The sequence below is a fragment of the Amphiura filiformis genome, chromosome 1, assembly GCF_039555335.1.
Source record: "Amphiura filiformis chromosome 1, Afil_fr2py, whole genome shotgun sequence".
NCBI lineage: Eukaryota > Metazoa > Echinodermata > Ophiuroidea > Amphilepidida > Amphiuridae > Amphiura > Amphiura filiformis.
In genome coordinates, this window is record NC_092628.1 from 61276096 (window position 1) to 61293009 (window position 16914).

General features: G+C 34.8%; 1 protein-coding gene and 1 long non-coding RNA gene across 2 annotated transcripts in view; one reads left to right on the plus strand and one right to left on the minus strand.

The window, feature by feature from the left end:
- Nucleotides 1-16914, plus strand: part of LOC140150325 (uncharacterized) — a 444264-nt gene that overhangs the window by 285794 nt on the left and 141556 nt on the right. The window lies entirely within an intron of this gene.
- LOC140168348 (uncharacterized) overlaps nt 1-16914 on the minus strand; it is a 39471-nt gene that overhangs the window by 4363 nt on the left and 18194 nt on the right. Inside the window, 14 exon segments of the mRNA XM_072191722.1 lie at nt 42-229; nt 625-729; nt 1324-1414; nt 1912-1962; nt 2347-2437; nt 3431-3476; nt 4463-4652; nt 6303-6577; nt 7806-8132; nt 9360-9394; nt 10817-10972; nt 13657-13711; nt 14100-14177; nt 15569-15660. Of these exon segments, the coding sequence (XP_072047823.1) occupies nt 42-229; nt 625-729; nt 1324-1414; nt 1912-1962; nt 2347-2437; nt 3431-3476; nt 4463-4652; nt 6303-6577; nt 7806-8132; nt 9360-9394; nt 10817-10972; nt 13657-13711; nt 14100-14177; nt 15569-15660 (1780 nt within the window).

Consider the following 16914-nt stretch of genomic DNA (forward strand, 5'->3'; position numbering starts at 1 on the left):
TACACTACATTAATTAGTCTTGAGTCAGTTTCATAACTTACTCTGTCTTGCTCTGTTCAATAGTTTCTGTGATGTAATCTTCTTCATCTGATAAATAAACATCTTCACCAAAGGCTTGTGAAGACCTCTCACTAGGGGCACCTTGCATTAGAAGAACCTCTCATGCAGCTTGAACGGGACCATACTGACGTATAGCAGCCTCACTCTGCGGTCTGGTGAAACCCATCTCCTACAATACAAACAATATTGGCAGTGTTTTACACAGAAATGAAATCAGGTACAATTTCTATGATCTACTTAAAGAATATACTTCCACATCTCCTTTTTAATGACAAAATTGTATCTGAATGTCCTATCACATCAAATGATATAGTTTGAACTTGTTCCACTGTCTGCATTCAGGATCCTTCACTTTTCGGTACAAATACAAGTATATAAGCATCTACCATGTGCCATCAATAGTAAGCATGTTCACAAAATATAAGACAGATAATATCAGATCACATAAGCATATTGTCTGCATAAAAATTGCGGTGCCATAACAGCAGAATTTGGGTATAAGTTTTCATCCCGTTCAATCATAACTTCCTTTTGAGACAGAAATGTGCTTTATGTTCTACATACCATGAGCTGGTAGCCACGTACACGTCGCAATTCTTCCACGGCTTCTTCACAGTTTTTATCCAATTTTAAAACTTGCTCAAAGGCATTTTCTGCTTCTGCATAAAGCTGTGGCAGATCAAAGAAAATACAGAAGAATGGAATTAAATTTACTTCTGTGGTACAAGAATGCAGCAAGAATCGTCCAATTCTTGCAAATTGATCACTGAGTACTGTTCATAAAGCAAAGCAATTGCCTCTCAGAATTTGCATGTTTTGTCAAGAATCATGATTCTCTCTTGTAGAATTTGTCAAAAATCATTTGTTAAGAATCATTTGACCCTATCTTTGTCAAAATTCAGTTGACTCTTGTAAAAGAATTTGTCAAGAATTGTTTGACTCTCTTGTAACAACAGAATTTGTGCAGAATCCTATGATTCTCTCTTGTGAATTGGTAAAGAATTATTTGATACTAGCAAATTAATTACAGTGTAGACATCAAATCATTTTCTTTTTTGAGTAATCAATTCCGATTTCTGCAGTTATGGTTATAAGAGTCTTTTTGATATGTGAACTTATGTAAAAACACTAAACCTGTGAAACCCAGGGTAATACCTGAATTACATATACTATATCATTTGATATTTCTACTTAATTAACAACCCATTGCTAGTACATGCTTTATTTAATCTATGTACCATAATTTAAGTTTGGCATACTCACTCGTAGTCCTGATAGAGCACGTCCTTTTCTAAAATATCCTTTAGGCCAATCTTTTGCTAAAGTTATAGCTTTTTCTGCATCTTTTAAAGCTCTGAAATAAAGAAATTTAGGAGTACAGTGGTTTAAAAGCTTTAAGCGTTCAGTTTTGCTTACAACTGTTTGAAAGTGTGCATTTATGCATTTAAGATAACCACACAAAATGTACACATTTACCAGGCGCTTTCACTTGTGTGTTTAAATACAGTTAAACCAGTTCTTGTGGGATCATTTGTCACATTTTTCCTTTGAATGTTTTAGTGTTCAGACATTGTTTTCCAATAATGCCCAAAAGCGATACATTTAGACCTGTCCACCAATCGTTAATCTCTCATATGAAAAAGTATGATTTTAATAAATCATGTTGATTTCATGACAACTAGCTATAGGAAAATGAGAATCTGTACCAAATTCTATACATAAGAACACAAACATTAAGTCAAAGTTCATCTTTTAATATCATTTTAAATCTCAGAGAGATAGAGAGAGAGCATGAATGTAATACTTTTATATATTATGAAGAAATATTTGTCCTAATATAGTCATACTTACTTGTCATACAGATCTAAACGATCAAAGCAAAAAGAACGGTTTCCAAAAAATCTGCAAAAGAACAATAAAAACACAACATCAATAATTATATATACTTTAAATTTTTGTTAACCAGAATAAGAAAGATCAGTAACTAGAAATAGATTTCAAAGTTCACACTTCATTCATTGAGAGATCTGTTATTGTGTGTTCTCATGCAGTCATTCTGGCTGGCTGCAAGATGCTCAGTCTGCCCAGTTGACAAATGTCAAGAAGCACCCATTTGTCGTAAAATAAACAAAGCTATGTTGAACGAATGTAGATCAAAAAGGATGCACAGAAAGAGGGAGAAACAGGGAAAGACTGAGAGGAGCAGCATTATTATGGAGAAATCAGATCTCCTGAGCATATTTGTGAAGTAAAGACCACTCAAACCCATTAATATAATAGACTCACCTGAAATCTCTAGGGTTTAACTGAATAGCTTGAGAAAACAATTCAACAGCCGGTTTAAAATGTCCAAGGTTAGCCATCTCATTGCCTTTCACTGTTGTAAGGGAAAATAACAAAGAGCGAAAAAGAAACTAAACATTATTACATGCACATCTGTTAGGAATATTCAATTATACTGGTTCATTCAACTGGTCATAACTCATCACTGTTCTGAAGGTTGTGAGTTTGCAGTGTGTAAGGACTTTCTTACACATTGGAATGAATTAATCATAAGTGGTGGCTATTGCCAAAAACATGGTATAAATTTTATGTTTGATTTCTGCATGACATTTTCTTTCACATTATCCATGGAAAATTGCCACTAAACATTGATTCATCTGTCAATGGACAGATGTATACTGCAAAAGAAATTTTTGATTCCGTATTAGATGCATCAATCCTATGCAAGTCGGGTATAAAAGTATAATCAACATCACTCTTAACAGTAATATCACTGCTGTATTGCAAGAGTTGTCATCATATCTTTGATTCCATGACATGAACAAAGCCTTACATATGCCATTGTCTTTATTGAAGACTTACTCAATCCTTTCATGAAACAGGGCCAAAACATTATAATAAACTTTTAAAAATAACCTTTTGACACCGATCATGACAAAATCCATGACTTTTGTATTCCATCTTATCCTGGGAATAAATGTTATTGAACAAAACTGAAGTAAATTTGTTTAACAAGCCACAGAGAACATTTTGAGTAAGGATTACGTTTGCAGTACATTGTTCACTGTACTTACATCTTACATGGAAATTATACCAAGATCATCAAGTTTGCCCACACTGAAGTAACTGGGGTGGTAAATATTAACTCAGATCTACATGTATAGCTTCAAAGGCCTCCTGTCATGGAGAAACCTTTCTAAAACTGGCAGGATATCCCCAAAGTGTAGTAATTTGGGTCTTTCATATGATTGCTGATTCTACAGAATTATAACCAATCATAACCCATAATAAGTGGGCTCTGTTTCTTTACTTCTTCCCTAGTGCCCTTGCCTACTGCCTTACTTCAAATTTTGCTGATTCCACATACCTGCTATTTGCCTACTACGAAGAATAACAGGGTCCATGTCCTCAATCTGCAAATAGAAAAATATAGGTCAAAATGTCTCACACACTTTGTGTTTAAAAGGTCTTTTTCAAGTATAATGCCTACTTGGTTACCTAACTATGTCAATAATTCTAGTAATTCTATGTATTTCAACAATACTGGTGAGAGAGTATAAAATCATAAAAGTCACTCTACATATGATACAATTCAAAGTAGTGTCACCACATCGCACTATTAATATATGTTTACATTCTCCTTGTTGAGAGTAATTCAGCTTCAGAAATATGCATTGCTTTCCAAACTGGTTGGCACACAGAAATGATAATACATATATTTGTGGATTCATTATATTATGTCACATGATCAGATCTACTCAGACCAAAATCAGAAATTTTAACACTGAATTACTACCATCACTTTCTCAGTACCTCAGCTTACTGATGCTGAAATCCTGAAATCCCTGGCAAACTGGGTTACAAAGTTATGGACTTTATATATTTCTGTTTTCTCATGTTTTTTAAATTGTTTTTTGTTTGCTCCATATTTTTGCCTCAATTTATCCAAATTTCTTTATTGCTGAAGTTCGTCTGACCAGATTGTGTCATATATACCTGATTTGAAATAGAGAATTAACCTTTTACAAAGTCAATCAGTATATGTGTTGACCAAACAAATGTTATTGAAGATATAACTTAATTGTGTGTGTGTTCGCTTTAATTACAACAGAGAACATTATATAATTCAATACAAATTTCATGGGAAATCCTGTTCCAAAATAAGCACCTTTGACATGGCACATTTGATGGCTGCTAATTGATTTATACATGATATTGCTCCTAGCCACACATACTGACCAAGCACTTAGAATGGCATCTCCATCAATTGGTTACTTTCTATGTCTTGGAATTGACTGCATTTGTTCATGTGCGTACAAATGTTCCTCATTAGAACACTCATCACCCGTAATAGTAATAAGAGTAATAGAATTATATGCCAAACTCTTAAGTGACTTACCGACTCTGCATCTTCAGTCTTTTTCTTTCCATTTATTTTATTTTTGTCTTCTTTTTCTTTTTTAGGTTTAGGTTGTGGTTGAGAATTAATTTTTTTACTAGCTGTAGCAGCTGCGTTTACAAAAAAGGCACTTGTTGGATCCAGGCCTGTCATCTCCTCAGGGTCGTTTTCACTATCTGATGAGGGTGATCTGTGTCAAATAAAGTCAAGATAGGTATTAAACAGTTTACATTTATAAGCAAATTGGTAGCATCATACCTTATCCACAAATCTTTATCACTTGCTAGTTTTGGAGTAACTTTGTTGATTGTATTATTTTTCTTCTTTGCTTGAAGCAGTGACACCAGTGTGCATTTCATTGGGTGCAACTTCAAATCAAAAGTATTTGCTCAAAGTGCTTGTGTACCCACATACACGTTTAAAGATGCCAAATAGATGCACATGCGCGCGCATGACACAGCTGTCTCTACATATTGATATCATTGCCTTTTCAGGAAAATAAATAGAATAATATGTTTGAATAGTTATGTGCATAGTAACATAAAGGCCTATTACAGGGTTCCCGTTAAGGTTTTAAAAATGTGCGGCCGTAACGACGCAAGTTTGCTGACGAGGTTGCAAAAACTTGCGTCCAGACAGATTTTGTGCGTCCATCTGAAATTCACGATTATGACGATACACACGCATTCGGGTCTACACCTCATCAAATGTTGATTGTTAAAAAAAAAAAAAAAAAAAAGTGCATTTTAGCGTGATATTCCATCTCCATTCGCTATGATAATTTTTCTCATTTCTGTGTCAGTTTTGGTCCGAAACGTGGTCAAAAACAGGTGCAAAAACATGAGCAAAGTCTGTCAACATTGGTCAATCTTTAGCAATTTTCGTTCGTACTTTCACTTCCGCATTTCGATTTTTAAATTAACGTGTTGTTGATGCTACAAAAAAAAAAAACACATGCTGCCACAAATAATACGAAAAAGGGTTATCATTTTGATTTTGTCTTTAAAATTGCTTTTATTCATCGTAACAATAATACTAATAAAGGAAACCTAGATTATTTATGAGAAAATAAACTTAAAATATTAAAAATTGAATATTGTCAGGTTGTGATAAATAAACATTAACCGCACGTTATTTAGCGGCACATGCTTGCTTGTAAACAACTCAATCGGGACTTCCCCAGGCCATGAAACAGCTGTACAGCGATCGTTCGGAAAGCATGCAAAAAGTGCACGATTCCCTGACGTTGCATTTACAAATATTGCAGAATTTACTTCAATTCTCAGCAGGTGGGTCAAAATTTTGGGGCTTTTATTATCTTAAAAATATTAAAGAATAAAATTTCTTATTTTATCATCAATTAATGATAAAATTTGAAGTTTTGTCTCGTCCACATGTATGTGACATGGGCCTTAAAATACTTGATTAGCCATGTGAACTTGCGTCCAAATTTGTAAAATACGCGTCTGGACGCAATGACGCACACTAACGGGAAGCCTGGCCTATTCAGTGATTTGCTCTTCGAAGGATTGTAAAAATCATCAAAATTCAGATTTTTATACCTTTGTTAGTGTCATAGATGTGCTGACATAGACTGCCAGTGGTTAAGCCAAAAGCCCTGTATTACAGACAAAATAAGGCATTTTACACAAATCTGTATTTGTAATCTAGAGAAATTAACTATATGCATTTGAATGGTGCTTCAACTTTGTCAATACTGCTGTTTTCCTTGTTTTTTGTCAAATTTTTCATTACAATAATACCTAATGACAATTTTCTCAAACTACCTCCTGTTTTCATTTTTGTTGCTACCATCAGGTGTGAACTGAATATCTCATACTTACATATGATTGTGTGCATAATCTTTTTTAGATTTCCTAGTTGGTGATGATTTTTTATCACTGCTAGCTGACACTGTGCTGGAGTTTTTATCACTGGTGCTAGGGTTAGATTTTTTGTCATCTGCAGCTGGGGTTGGTTTTTATGATTGGTTGCGTCACCTTTGCCAGAACTGGGCATTTTTCCATTGGTAAGGTTATTGTTGTTAGGTAAAGATGACTGAGTTTTTTTACTATTGGTGTTTTTGGTGTTGTTGGAAGTTTTACCTGTGTCAATCTGTGGATAAAAACACAAAGAAATGTTTATAATTTGTTGTGATTAATCCACATTCATAATCAAAGATCTATGGTCATACAATGCAGATAACTATTTCAATTCAAGCACCAATAATTGTTTGGCATAATTGCATAATCTGGTCCATCCACTGAATTCAGGTTAAAGTTAAGGTTTAGTGTTAGGTTGACTTAAATCTGCAATTACCCCAAATGTTTCTCACACGAGCATGCAATGTGATAGTTTGGGAACATACTATGCAGGATTTCTTGATCTTCTGTGTGTTTGGCCTTTTCCTACTTTGTTCATTGCAGCCAATTTTCCCCCAGAACTCAGAAGCCAAAATTAAGCCAACTGATAGCGTTATACAGAAAATTTCATGTGGTTATATGTAAGGAGTTTGAAACAAACCTGTATTTTCTTGGCTTAAAATTGTATATATATTGTGCCAATATTTATACTTTTTAATGCTACCAAGTTCAGACCTAAAGTTGTGTAGCATCTATTTCGCATTCTGTCAAATACAATGTAGATCCATAAGATTGATTCTAAATGATTAATTTCTAACCTCATACTGCAGTTTTAGATAGTATTTGTAATATATACACAAAATGTATCAAATGGGAATTTCAGACATCAAAACAACTTAATCTGAAGTTTTAAAACTAACCTACTTTACAATAAGGTTTTCAAATGAATGGTTTTCTTTTGTTCAGTGCTAAATCACTTTCACTGACACCATGGTTCACTGATCACATATTTACCCTATTTGATTATGTCAAGCAAGCACAAATCTTTATCTCATAATGTGTCCTGGCAAATATGGTACTTAAAACACGCTACATTCGAATATCCACTGTGCTGGACTACTTGATGAACCAAAAAGTCACATATAGCTGTGCATCACACGTTGAACAATGTATCAAAAGTACATGCTCAGTAATGCAATGGATATACATTTTTCAAGTATTGTTTTTCTAGGTCACACTTATTGCAAACCTCACATTCACATCCCACACACACAAGAGACATTTAGTGTTTGCTCTCACACATTAATGTAACAAAGAACTCATAAGAAATAATACATTACTAGTATACACTTTGGGCATTTCAGCTTGATTCAATGCATACTGTATACCACACTAACAAGGTAGTCAAAACTAGATCCAATCCCTGATATGTAAAGGAATTAAATCCATACTCCAAGGCAGCAAATTATTTCTCCAATTACCTTTATTGTATGACCAATATTTTTCTCTTCCTCTTCACTCTCACTTGACGATTCCTCCTCTTCAGCTAATTTCCGGGCTCTTTCCAGTTCCTCCCATTTCTTCTCTGCCTGTTTTCTCTTTGCATCATCTTCTTGTTCTTTCTTCTCCTTCTCTAGTCTTCTCTTCTCTTTCTGTCTCTTTTTCTTGTTTTTCTTCTTGTCCCGCTGTTTCTGCAGGCGCTCCTCCTCCTTCACAGTGCTTCTGCATTTTACTGGCTTCCTATTTTGGAAAATAGAGAATATACCCAAACACAGTTGATTACAAATTAAATATGTAACTAAACTAAGTATGCATCACATTCCATAACCAAGCAGTACAGGAGATGTTGATAACAAATCAATTAAGCTTACCTCAGATGGTTCCGATATCACAAACACACTACCCACTATCCTAATCATCCTGATTAAGTCAATTTCATAATTATAAACTAGCTGCTTCCAGCACACATATTTACAAAATGTCAGGGTTGAACTTTATGAATTGGAACTTTTTGGTCAAAAGCAAAGTAAGTGGTTGGGTATACCCTGTGTAGGAAATGCTAATAATAATACTCTTTGAGTTCCTACAGTGTTTGTGCACCCATGATTAAGGTCAGTGAATCTATTCAAAGTTAATTTGTGTCTATATGCCATGTGCATATTGTTGTGCAAAGTATAATGGTGGGGCCTTCAACAGGGTGCAGTAACTTTCATGGATGACCGATTCTTAACTATGCTCATAATCCATTTTACGTGTACTGCAGTGCAATTAACCACTTTTATATTTTAACTATCTTGATTCAATCAGGAAACAATTAAGCATTATGTGAATTTAATTGCACATCAAAAACTACCATTAACTGCAATTGACCCCACAATACACTGTATTTAAAATGCAATACAGTGAGTGCTGTACCCTCATCAACACATGGGCATAATACCTCACCACAGAGCACCTGATACTGATAATAGATCAATCTGTTCTAAATCTTAAATTTCATAGCTACATAATTATTCTGGTTACATGTTGCTATCTACCTTCATCAAGTCACAAATTATGCCCTAGATATCATTCAGTATGTTTCATTTAAAGGGGAACAGGTGCAATAAAAGCAAGTATTGGGCTATTCCATTTCAAATCCACACTCCCCCCATGGAAGATTTTGGAAATATCTTCCACAGGGGGAGTATGGATTTCCAATGGAATGACCACATTAGGCAGCTCCATTTGAAACTCATCCTCCCTCTGTGGAAGATTCTGGTTGAATCTTTCTCATCAGGTGTATGGAATTTAAATGGGAACTGCTTAATGTGTTCTTTCCATTTGAAATTCATACTCCCCCTGTGGAAGATATTTCAAAAACCTGTGGATTTTAAATGGAATAGCCCTTTGTACTGATATGAGATCTTATTTGTACAAAAAGGATTTTTAAAAATAGTCCTTGTTTGAATACAGCACAACAAACAAGACACACTTAGTCCAGTTTGCAATGGTAAACATCTTGAACACAGAAAGGAAGCAAAAAACATACTTACACTTGCTGTTGGTCTACGAGCAGTATAGGAAAATACTAGAAAGAAAAGAAATGTGTAAATAGTCCATTACAATTCAACTACAAGTGTTGTTCAAAATTTGAACAAAACTGCAGAATAGGCATTTTTAGATACTTCCAGAACACTTACATCAATAAGGCATTACAATACAAATTGACTGAATGTTTTAAATTTAATTATTAAGAAAGGTTGCTAACCATTTTTTTAAAATTGGCACAGGTAAAGACACTTTGTCCATTCCACAGTAGAAAACTTCTTAGATATTAATGTTTATTTGCAACTTGTCTTACTCACCAGTAAGTCATCCAATTTTAGAACTATTTCCACACAGTTACATTAAAATTATATTGATATGTAGGTCTGCCACAAACAAAATGAGGGCATGCTAGGACTGCTGTCAGGTATTAAATTGCCCATTTCATTCTATTCATGAGTTATGTAAAGGCTGGACTTATTTGGACAACAGATTGCAAAAGTGCTCCTTCCAGCTAAGCTGATAGCCCACAAAACAACATGTCAACCATACAGTACATAATTATTTGTTTCATGAGTTTTAAAGTACTTTTCCCCACTGAAACAAAGGCACACTATCTACGACACAAAACTTTTACTGTGACAGAAATTTAAAGTACATCTTATAATGGATAAATTAATGCCCCTGTAAACCTATGTGTGTAACATGTGAACTTCCTTCTACACATGTAATTTTAGAAACTATCTGACGTAAACAGTTTTTATGCATGTTCATTAAACCATGTTAAACTGTCATCGCCATAACCTTGACAGGTTTGCCCATTGATGTATGCGGAACAGGTGGTGAACAAAATGAACACCAGTAATTGTGAATAAAAAATAACAAAGAATTATGCAGAAATGTACCTTGGCATAAAAAATGATGAATATCCCCTCACTAATGGCCGCTGAGCAAGTGATTTTTTGCACAGAAACATATCAACTATTGAACAATCTCATTTTTAAATTAGCACATTTTAGGCTAGCTGTCAGATTGGAATAATAATATGGGCCAAAAATATTAACTTATTCTGTATTCATTAGTGTAACCATTTACCCCATAAGGTGTAACATTAGTAAAGTTAATGTACAGATTATATGCGACTCATCACAAAATATACATGGTAGGGGACTTAACATGTCACATAAAGAAGTCAAATCACTTCTTTACATCAGTCATCAACAAGTGCGAGGTAACCTTAAAGCATGAAAACAGTGTCTATAACATGGTTATGAAATTCGGACACTCAATTCTGGAGCCAACTGCTGTATTTTACTGCGATGGTCACATGTATTGTAAATAAACTTTCCACATCACTTCTGGTGGATGAGAACAAGTCACACTTTGAATACATCAGGAAGGGCACAATTTTAATTATCCTTGACTGATAGAACCAAATTGAGAAAACTGGGATCCCCTCACTAACCTGTTGGCTTTGATTTCTTAGATGAACTGCTACTTGGAGGAAACGGGTAACTACTAAAGCTGAATTTGCCATGGCTATCACAATCACCACTGTCATCATCGCTCTCATCGTCTACGTCATCATCACTACTATCATCAGCATAGAAGAATCCATTGCCTGTAGGAGAGCAGTGTAATAGAATAACTTTGATTTTATTGTAATATCAACAAGCTGCAGGTCCTGGTGTCCTGAAGATGTTAGGATGTGACAGTACGGATGATTTAAATTGAACATCATTGAATATTGACATTTACAGATAAGCTGCACATCACTCTACTGGTGAAATTTAAGGGGGTACTACACCCATTGCATTTTCTCTTTGAATAAGTTCATCAGGACTGATATAATTAAATTAAATATCAGATTATGTTGTTCAAGTCCAAAGATTTACTCACGTTTTAGACGTTTCATCTTCCGTGCGGAAGATTTCATCAGTAATGCGCCGATACAGCCGCTGCACCACCTCTGGTCCTCCTACTCTCATCCCCAGGGTGTGTAGTTGTTTGCAGTAGCTGATCGTATACATGACTCAAAGAATAAGTTCCTTCATCGCGATTGATGACGTTGTCCCCCCGCTTTCTGATCCACATGGCCTCTCTGATACACCGCGTTTGTTTACATGAGTCTTTATCGCGACTTTGGCCCCTTCCCAATTAATCACATGGTTTTGCTGTGAAACATGGTCTGTAATTGCTGATTTGTTTATTTCCTCCACTGAGTCCTTCCTTACCGCTCGGGTAAATTTTCTTGTCGCTAACTTATCCGATTCCTTTTGGTGCTCTTTCATTCTTACGCTAAACTGCCTGCCGGTTTCCCCAATGTACGATTTGTTACAATTTTGACATGGAATCTCGTAAACACAGTCACAAGTTTTTGCGTCTTCTCTTTTGTCCTTCGGGTGCACAAGGTTGTTTTTCAAAGTGTTATGCGGCTTCATCGCGGTTTGGATGTTGTGCTTTTTGAAAACTCGCTGCAACCTTTCCGATACACCCTGTACATATGGAATCACTACCATTCCATTGCTCTTTTCTGCGGTCTTGTCCTTTTGTTTCTTTTTCGCTTTGCTCTTATCTGTCATCTGTTGTTTGACTTTTTCGATGGCCCAATTGGGGTATCCACAGCGATTCAATGCTTGTTTTACTCTTGCTTCCTCCTGTTGTTTGTCTTCTTCTTCTGTAACAATTGAGTCCTTTCTATCTAACAGTGTTCTAACTACCCCTAGCTTTTGGTGTAGGGGTGTTGCGACATAAAGTTTAAGTACTGGTCGGTGTGTGTCTTTTTCTGTAAACTGTCAATTTGACCGATCCATCCTCTTTCCTGTTTATCAGCGTGTCGAGAAATGGCAATTTCCCTCCGCTTCTTCTTCGTGAGGTAAATTTGATGTTATTTGTCGGGTCTGCGCTATTAAGGTGATCTGTCAGTTCCTGAGTGGTACCCCGGGTATTATCTCTAAGATGTAAATCAACGTATCTTTTCCATAACTTCGGTTGACAAGCAACAGGTGCGTTCGCAATCGCTCTTTGTTCCAGCCATTCCATGAAAATATTTGCAATAATGGCACTGCAGGGACTTCCATCGCTGTTCAAGTTCTGTTTATATATTTCACCTCTGAATGAAAAGTACGTTGTTGTAAGAACAAACTCGAGAAGTTCAATTATGTCCTTGGTGTTCAATAAGGTCCTTTGTTTCAGCGTAGTGTCACTGTCCAAATACTCTGTGACCAATCGCGATGAAGGAACTTATTCTTTAAATTCATCAATCGCGATGAAGGAACTTATTCTTTGAGTCATGTATACGATCAGCTACTGCAAACAACTACACACCCTGGGGATGAGAGTAGGAGGACCAGAGGTGGTGCAGCGGCTGTATCGGCAAGCATTACTGATGAAATCTTCCGACGGAAGATGAAACGTCTAAAGCGTGAGTAAATCTTTGGACTTGAACAACATAATCTGATATTTAACCCATTGCATTTTGTTTGCGTTTTTTTTGCATTTTGTGAAGAAATGAGAAAAAAAAATGGACAAAGTGGTATGCAAAATGAAGGGGCAAATCTTCTCGTTCTATTGGTGGCATCAGTATCAATGTAGCTTATATGCTTTTAAAGGTAGAAGCCAAGTGGTACATAAGTGATGTACTTTTTGGCTTCTATCTTTAAAAGCATGAAGAATGAGAAGATTTGCCCCTTCATTTTGCATACCACTTTTTCCAATTTTTTCTCATTTCTTCGCAAAATGCAAAAAAAAAATGCAATAAGTGTAGTACCACCTTAAGGGTGTATTTCTTAGAAGTGATCACTTCACTGGCCTCAAAAGTGAGGACATGGGAGCAAAGCAGCAAACTTGTGCTCAAAGGCTTTAGGTATCATTGGTGTGCCTTTTATGTATGGTATGTACTTTGATTAGCTTTCCACCCATATGTGTATTAAATAGAAACAGCATATCGTGGGAAGATTAACAGACTCATCATTATGTACATTGCAAAATTCATTATTGTCATTGAAGTCTACCCCAAACACATTCAAAAAAGGAAAACAAGGGAAAGGAGGAAGTGTAGGCTTAATTGTGACACAGTAGTAATATACCATGGGTACAACACAGATAAATGTACATAGTGGTTGTACAATATTCTGTCCAGAGTTTGGCTGGTCTCTGGCTGAGTGAGCATTGAAGAATTTTGCCTACTCCCATCATGTGCATGGACAGATGGCAATTGAATTGTACAGTCTTCGTGTCTCTTTATTTGAGTTGCACATTTGCAGTCCTTGTACTTTCAACATCTGTATCACCAACAAAACTTACTTCTAAATGTTCTCTGCCCAAAGAACATCTGTGCAAACAATTCAAACATATCCTCCTGCAGAAAAAAAAAAAAGAATGGTTACATGATATGATTGTTGCAATAACGTGAAAGGGATGAATTTAAAAGTATTGAAATGACATAACTCTTAGGGTTTCATTGGGATACTATGGAATTAATGTTTGAAATTCAGAACTATTAATTTTGAAATTCAAAACTATGATTAAGGTAAGGGTTAGGTTCAAATTAGGATGAAGGTCTGGGTTAAGATTGTGTGTGGCCTTTCATTATTTTAAAAATAGTCTGTGTGTAAATACCAAGTTGATTAGGTGTAATTATGTTATGTAAATTATTCAACTGTTGAATCTATCAACATATTTTGTTGTAGGTCTCTATTGCAGTTCAACATGTAATACTATATACCACAAAAAAGTCCAATACTTACTGGAGTAATGATGATTTCTGACAATTCATCTTCAGATGATGTGAGTCTCTTGTACGCTGCTGATATGTCTTGAAATTTCTGCGATAGGAAAATGGTATGATTCAAATGTTTCACTAGCCCAACACTACAATATGTTCAGCATTATGGACTTCAACTTGAGAGTGCGGAGAACCCACATATACATTGTAGCACTGCAGTCTTGTAACATAGATGTTAATGTATATGAATGAATTTATACGCTCAAAATTATTACATTATTATGGAAGTAAAGGATGGAAATTTCAGTGTCCTGCAAAAATGATAAACTTCAATAAACATTTTACTGCAGTAATTATATCATTCATAACATAATAATATTCAGGGAACATAGAATTTGGTGCACACTGCTTTATGATTACATGTAATTTGTAATCTGTGTAACTACTCGGCTTCCTCATGACTACAAATTTGTGACAAGGCGGTAGATGAAGCACATTCTCCCACTGTTCTCGCTGACTATAAAGAGGGATTATTATTATGACTCAATCACCCTATCGAATTGTAATAACATACATAGACTTTATACTACAGTGACACTGCCGTCCTGCTGCTGTTGCTTCACACATGCGTGTATTTATAATTATTTTATATTATTTTAACAATACTTTATTAAAACATTTTATCAAATTTGATTGAGTCTCAAGTTATTTTAATAAAAGTTATTAAAAGTCCGTTTGTTTATTTATTTATTTATTTATTTTTATTTGGTGTTTTTTCTTGGCTTTCTTTCTTTCTTTTAATAACAGTTATTAAAAGTCCGTTTGTTTGTTTATTTTTTTTTTTTTTCTTGGCTTTCTTTCTTTCTTTCTTTTAATAAAAGTTATTAAAAGTCTGTTTGTTTATTTATTTATTTATTTATTTTTATTTGGTGTTTTTTCTTGGCTTTCTTTCTTTTAATAAAAGTTATTAAAAATCTGTTTGTTTATTTATTTATTTTTATTTGGGTTTTTTTCTTGGCTTTCTTTCTTTCTTTCTTTTAATAAAATTTATTAAAAGTCTGTTTGTTTATTTATTTATTTATTTTTATTTGGGTTTTTTTCTTGGCTTTCTTTCTTTACTCATGTGTGGACACACGCTTAGCACATGCTCCGTGAACTATTAATAGACACAAAGCACATGCTCCGTGCAGTGACACTACTACGATTATTGATCAACAACCACAGGATCGATTGGGAGAATATAATCCAACGAGAACAGTGGGAGAATGTGCTTCGTCTACCGCCTTGTAATTTGTGCCACACTTATAATGCCATGTATCCACACAAACATAGAATTGTCTCTTCTATCCTGATTTATGTTGACTACTCTACATACAGTAATTTACTCTCACTAGTTTTGATTTAATGATGGCTTCAGAGTTCACAATTAGGGAATTAATTCAATGAAACTTTGACCAGAACAGTTTAATATTTTAGAGAAAAGCACACTACCTTTGTAGCTTCATCAGAATTTGCATGTTTGTCTGGATGCCACTTCAAGGCCAACTTCTTATAGGCACTCCTGATGTGTTCCTCTGATGAACCTGAAAATAAAACAGAGCAAATTATCAAAGTTAATCACCTACTTGCATCTATTTTTTCTCAATTATTCAGGAGCATTTAATAGTTTGTAACACAAGAACTCTTCACACTCTACTCCACTACCAATTTTGGCTCTTGCAATCAGATAAAAGGCTTTTTTAAATATGATATGAGGACAAACAATCATTCAACCACCCATCCATACAACAGAAGGTATTGTAGGATGGAAAAAAATGAACAAACAAATTATACAAATTTACAATGTAATTTTTTTAAATTTTAACCAATATTCATAATATTCATCTAGAACCCTTCGACTTTACAAACAAATGGTTTGGACATTGTGTGACAGAGAGCTGCTTTGTTTAAATGGAATTTAAATTAACAAATGATATATGAGAACAATACATGCGGCTATTTTAAGCAGCTGTTTCTAGCAACTGTAAATATATTGGAGGATCAGTGGACATAGGCCATCAACCTGCATCAGTAACAGTAGTGAGAAATAAACAGATACAATTTCACTTTTTAAGAACAAATTTCCTTACACGACAGTGACCCAGTGTGCTGTGTACTTTAATAAGACCACAAAAAACCTGTTTTACAGGCCCGACGGGTGAGGGACATAGATTTGCATTTTGGGAGAATTTTTTTTTACCTTTTTCCTAAAATCATGTAAAATCAGCCATTTTGGGGTCAAAAATTATTGAATTTGACTAAAAATGTTTGAAAAAAATTCAGAACATTTTGAAAATATGTTTGCAAAAAAAAAATCACAATTATTTTGCAGGATTTACAAGCTTCTGGTGATTATTTTTAAAGGTGGTCTGTTCTAGCAACGCTTCTCCTGAATTTAGTTTGGGAGTGTCAGAATTGATCCTCGACCCAAACCATGCCCAATCTGCACATGGTAAGCTAGGTACATGTACGACAATCAGTAAATTCTCACTGGAATCAATTTTGATTCATGGAAGACAGCAAAGTGCAACAAAATTGAGCCCAAGGTTGGCTAATATCCATTTCATGATAATTTGAAAAATAATTAACTTGTAATATTTATAGCATTCAATGATCATCAGTTTGTTTTGACAACAAAACTGAAGTTCAGGCTTTTCTCATTCTAGTGATATTGATCTTTGATCAGCAGTGTCACTCAAGGCTAAACAAATACAAATTACAAATGCTAAAAATATATTAAAACCAATAAAACAGTGCTGGTTGTTTTTAGAAATTTTTCAAGATACTTGATTTTGGTC